Source organism: Macrotis lagotis, chromosome 4 (assembly GCF_037893015.1).
Source record: "Macrotis lagotis isolate mMagLag1 chromosome 4, bilby.v1.9.chrom.fasta, whole genome shotgun sequence".
Lineage (NCBI taxonomy): Eukaryota > Metazoa > Chordata > Mammalia > Peramelemorphia > Peramelidae > Macrotis > Macrotis lagotis.
This window is the reverse complement of record NC_133661.1, coordinates 156,432,862-156,438,818: the sequence shown is the minus strand read 5'-3', so window position 1 is coordinate 156,438,818 and position 5,957 is coordinate 156,432,862. Positions and strand designations below refer to the sequence as shown.

Sequence of the window (5,957 nt, the reverse complement as noted above, 5' to 3'; positions counted from 1 at the left end):
AAATATTCAATCTTGAACTGAGCACTTGGGTGATCTGGATTTTACACTGTACTTCTAATTCACTAATACTTTTCCTGTAGCTAATGACATAGATATGATTTCCAAATCATAGTTCAGCTTTCTGTTATTTTTTTTAAGGTTTTTTGCAAGGCAAACAGGGTTAAGTGGCTTGCCCAAGGCCACACAGCTAGGTAATTATTAAGTGTCTGAGACCGGATCTGAACCCAGGTACTCCTGACTCCAGGGCCGGTGCCTTATCCACTACACCACCTAGCCGCCCCTTTCTATGTTATTTCAAATCTTCCAAGTCTCTCTCCTCCTTAGTTTAGGTCTTTATCTTTAAAGAATTTATTAAAATTGCTAATATCTAATAATAAGAATCTGTATTCATTTTAATTTTTTTAATCTGAAATTTACCTACCTTTAGGAAAAAATATCAGTGTGAACATCCAGGTGTTTGAAGTTCCCACTGGCTAAATAAAGTAAGCAACATATATATCAACCTATGAAAAGCTAAGCCTCTTAAGGGCAATGATTTATCTTAAAGAAACAAATGAAAAGAAAAAAGTATTTTTAAAAAGTTTTATTTTAAAGGGACAAAAATAAATATTACTTTTATACACATGAGGAAACCCACTAGCAGCCATACTCTTCAATGCACTGTTTTAATACATGGCACCTTCATCTTCTTTATTTAAAAAATAAACTGTTATTGGTCCACAATTGGTATGAACAGTCTCTGTGACTCTGGCAAATAACCAGGAGCCAAGTCCATATAATAAAGTTGGAATACCTACAAGAGAAATGAATAAATATCATTGACATTTACTAAATATATATCTATATGTAATATTAAATATTATGTATAGAGTAGAATACATAAGATAGTCCCAACCATCTTGGTATTTCAACTGAAAATTTTAACATTATCAACCAACTAATGTACTAATATATCTAAAGCAATGTTCAGAATGTCATTTCATGTATCATCTCTATGAATAAGTAATGTTGTTGAAAATCTATAGGCCTAAAAATCTTTTTCTATTTAAAAGCTCAAAGTAGTTTACAAACACTAATTCATTTCCTCACAATCCTTAAGCAATAATTATATATTCCTATTACCCTTGACACAAATTATCAAAGCTCTATAGCAAAGATAATGGAACTGCTGGCTAAAATAAGTTTTTGAATTAGACCAAATATCTGTCATTTAAACTAAATATCTGCCTTTTAAACTTAAGTCAAAACAATTCTGATAATTCTTCCATATTTTATAATTGCAATTAGAAAACAATCTTCAAGTGATTTGAAAATAGAATTAAATTCTATAGCTCTAATGTAAACATCTTTGGTTGGTTAAAATTTGAAAACTATTGGTGAGATTAGTTCCCATTTGGAACACAGGAAAATAAACATTATCCAGAGATACTTATTAAGCATCCCTATACAAAAAGCAATAATTTTAAACTCATTAAAGTTATAATATTACCCTCTCTGAGCTTACAATCTAAAATAATTAACATGGACAAACACAAGATGTGGCTATGTAAATGTATAAATATGTATTACTATACCTCAATTTATATATAAACATACTAAATATTTAAATGATTTAATATATTATCATATATAGGTACTTTGAGGGAGAGGCATAAAGGATGAACCAACTATGAGCTGTCAATTTGAAAAAAAAAAACACTTTTTACAACCACTTAGTCATAAAATCAAACCCACAGAAGTCATTTCTCTCCTTGTCTATAAGGGCACATTTAACAAAGGTGCTCCTAAGTAAATAAGGAACAATTCTCTAGGTTGTTAACTGTTTCAAAACCTGCCTTGGTGAAGTTCTTCATAAGGAGCTAGAATGACCATAATCACAGATCAGGTCCATAGCCAACCTGGCTTATGCCTCAAGAGATGAAATCTCCTGAAACCCTAAGTTCCTATTAACAGGCCTGGTCCTTTCTATTCCAACTGATAATTAGATTTATAATAGTACCTTTCAAAAATTATATTCAGCTTGTGCTCTAAACTAACCCCAAATCTTTGGCCATATGTCCAAATCTATTATGTCTTCCTTAGGGGTGAAAGGATGTTTTTTTTTTTCCCTCCAACAAAAAGTAGACTCCTAGAAGGCAGAGGCTGTTTTATTTTTGTCGATGAATCTTTAGAGTCTAGGGCACTGGCTTTGGAGTCAGGAAAACTGTTTGAATCCAGCCTTAGAGACTTGACTCCTACTAGCTGTGTGACCTTGAGTAAGTAATTTACCCTGGATTGCTTTCTCTAGTCATCCTGATTCATATCTAATCACTGGACCCAGATAGCTCTGGAGGAGAAAGTGAGGCTGGTGACTTAGCACAGCACCCCCTGATTCAGATTCAATTCATGTGCTTATTCATGGCATCACTTCCTCTGATGTCAAAAACTTCTTTGGGAATGAAGGACAAACATCATCATTATCTCTTGAGTCTACCCCACAGTCAAACAAGAACACAGCAGGTCCTTAAATGATAATTAAGTCAATAAAAAAATCTCTGACTCAACCAGAGTCCTGTTACCATGATGACTCACAGTGACAATCCTGAACTCTGAACAACCATAGGAGTAGACCACAAACTATGGCAAGCTGGAAATCCTTTACAATGATCTCCCAACAGATTAATATACATGTAGCTAGGACCAGCTGAAGAACATTGGTTACCAAGGGAAGATTTTTTTTTAGATAAAACTTTTAGAAGACCTTAAAGATTACTATTAGGGTCTAGAATGGTTGCAACCTTCCTCAATAGAGAGAATACCTATATTGTCAAAATCATCTATCATCTAAGTACTGAAGTCAAACCTCCAATGCATTTTTCCTTGGCAAATTTAATTCTATATTCAAATTTCTTTCAGTTCAGCAAAGTATCTTTAAATTCAATTTTTTAAGATTGTAATACCCCCTCACCCAAAAACCCATTCTCATCCAAATAAGTAATAAAAAATATTTTAAAAGTGCTTCATCTGCAGATTATATTTAGTAAATTATCTTCATTAATAACTGACAGAACCTAGGGCAGATTCCATGGAACACTATTTCATAAATCCTTTGGTTAACTTATGCAGTTACCACAAAAATACATATGCAATATTTAAATTTAGTTAGCTATCAGGCTGTAGCAAAATTAGCACAATACAGCAAAACAGATGTAGTACAGTTTGCCCTTAAAATATATCACAACTCCTTGGATGACATTTTCCTAGCTCCAAAAGCCTCAATTGTGAATGACTGGTTACCTGTACCTAAATATGATCCTTGAAGGGTTCAAACCACCTATAAGTTTATAAACTTTTTAATAACAGATTAAAATCTGCATACATACTAATTAGTGCCACACTCTACCTAATCCAAGAATGCTAAAACTCCTTTGCTGGTAAAGGTTTTTTTCTTCTTTTTCACTCTAACCCCTAACCCCTTAGCAAAGGTGCCTGCCACACAAAAGATTCCTGATAACTACTTGTTGACAGATGACAGATCAAGCCACTCTCTCAATTCTCCAATAAATGAAAAGAGAAGCACACTGTACATATTCCTTTTTAATAAACTTTGTTAGAACAAAACAATAAGAGTAAAATTAAATTTTAAAATCTATTTTGGTGGACCTGTGTACCTTTCACCAGCCTATTTGCCAGGGGGAGGGAGGAGGGTGGGAAGGGAGAATGGTAGAAAAATGTGTAATTTATAAATATGCAAGTGGATGAATGTTTTAAAAACTTTCATAACATGTAACTGGAAAAATAAAATAAACTATCAAATATAAAAAATTTTTTTAACTATTTTGGGGGTGGCTAGGTGGCGCAGTGGATAAAGCACCGGCGCTGGAGTCAGGAGGACCTGAGTTCAAATCCGACCTCAGGCCTAGCTGTGTGACCTTGGGCAAGCCACTTGACTCTATTTTCCTTGCAAAAATTAAAAATAAATCTATTTTGACTCATAAAGCAAACTGCTGAGATTATAGATCCGCCTTTATTACCTTAGGGGTCCTTATCATTCTTTTGTCTTGGACCCCTTTGGCCAACCGAGGAAGCCTGTGCATCCTCTCTCTCCGGATATTTTTAAATGCACAGAATAAAATTCTTGGGAAACAAAGAAAATGGGTTCTACTGACTCTAAGGTCCCGGAGGGCAGGCACTACTCTGCCTTTAGCTGGCACCCCGGAGTTCAGTGGACACTTAATACCACCTCGCTGGTTACCAAAGTGTAAATAAAAGGAAAAAACAGAAAGCCCAACAGGTTCCCGGGCCCTGGAGCCCCAGAGGCTGAAGCTCCCTCAGGGCTCGGGCGCGTCTGGACAGGGATAAAGGAGGCGGGCTGTGGCCGGGGAGGAAGTTCCTTTGCTTCACAGCCACTTTGTCGTGGGTCCCCCCTCTTCCACCGCCAGGGAGTGAGCCATCTGCCCGCGGCCCGGGAAGGAGAGCCCGCCCTCGGGAGATGACGGGCAGGTGAGAAAGAGGGGCGGGGCGTCCCGCAGCCCCGCCCCCGGCGGCCGGCGCTCCTCCCTCCCCCTCCCTCCCCTCCCCCCTCCGCCCTAACCGAGGTTGAGGACTTTCAGCGCCGTGAAGAGCTGGTCCTGCCGGGCCAGGTCCTGCCAGGGCGCCTTGGAGCAGTGGTACTTGATAAAGGGGAAGCAGCCGGTGCGCAGCACGTGGTAGTTGGCTCCCTGCACCGCCCAGTTGAAGTGGGAGAGGCCGAACTGGTCGTTGTGCACGGCGCTGTAGGGGACGCAGAAGGAGGTCCAGTGCGGCAGGCGCCGCTGCAGCAGGTGCTGGGTCAACACCTCCGAGGCGCGGGGCTTGGGGTTTCGGGCCGACGTGGCGCCCCGGGGGCTCAGCAGCAGCAGCAGCCGCAGCGCGGCCTCGTGAGCCCGCCTCAGCCACTCCATGCTCGGTCCTCCCCCGGGAGCCGCCCCGGCCCCGCCGAGCCCCGGCGCTCAGGCCTGCGCGTGCGCACAGCGAGCGTGCGTGCGTGCGTGCGTCCCTCCCGCGCGCCCCCTCTCCGGTGAGGAAGGCTGCGCGCCTGCGCAAAGGCCGCATCTCCCCCGAGGCGCCAGCGCGCTCCCTCGGCCTATTTAGGGGGACGAGCTTGAAAGTGGGAGAGCGGCCTTGAGGGCCGCCTGGACGAAGGGCGCTGACAGTGTGGCGCGGGCTTCTTCTTGGGGCCTGGCCGCTGGCAGCACGTTTCTAGGCCCCCCGACGTCATTTTACCCCTCCGGCCTCGTGCCAGCCCATTCCCCTCTCAACAAGCCCTAACAGTTATGTAATGAGGCAACAATTGTGCCCAGAACTAGGGGTACAAAGACAAAAAATAAACCCCCGACCTGCTTTGGGAGGGAAAGCCACGGAGGGTTACACCATTCTCATGTTTTTCACCATCTCCGCTGCTATTTCTGCCTTTATTTGCATAGTTTCCAGTGACTAACCTCCCAACCCCCCATATCTGCCTATTGCTGTCCCTTAACCATTCATCTTGTTCCTACCCAAGTGGTACCTTTTCCAATCACTCTATAACACATTATTGCCTCATGTATTTATCATTCCAATATGTATTACTTTTGTACGTATTTTCTGCAAATCACCCCTAGTAGATTGTAAGCTCCTTGAGAGAAAGGTTTGTTTTTTTTTATTGAGGCAAAATGGCACAGTGTGGAGAGAAAACTGATTGCTAATCAGAGGACCAAGTTAGAACAGCTCTGTAAACACTAAAGTGCTCTATAAATTTCATTATCCTTATATCTTCCCTCTAAGAGTTTATTGTACCATAGGCATTTCATAAATATATAAATAAAAAGCTGTCCTCAGAGAGAGGTTAAATCCAAAAAATATACAAAGCCCAGTTTGTCTGTATCTGTGATGCCTTCTTTGATCCTAATTGGGTTGGGACTCTTCTTACTTCCCCATGTCATCTTCAAGATAGCAAA

General features: G+C 41.0%; 1 protein-coding gene across 1 annotated transcript; it reads right to left on the bottom strand.

Annotated features, from left to right (window-relative positions):
* Positions 1-568: 568 nt before the first annotated feature.
* LOC141521675 (uncharacterized protein C15orf61 homolog) lies at positions 569-4,980 on the bottom strand. Its single transcript, XM_074234469.1, has 2 exons — positions 4,574-4,980; positions 569-793 (listed from the first exon to the last, which is right to left on the bottom strand). The coding sequence occupies exons 1-2, from the start codon at positions 4,920-4,922 to the stop codon at positions 666-668; spliced, it is 477 nt and encodes a 158-aa protein (XP_074090570.1). The 5' UTR covers positions 4,923-4,980; the 3' UTR covers positions 569-665.
* Between the last annotated feature and the right edge of the window lie 977 nt (positions 4,981-5,957).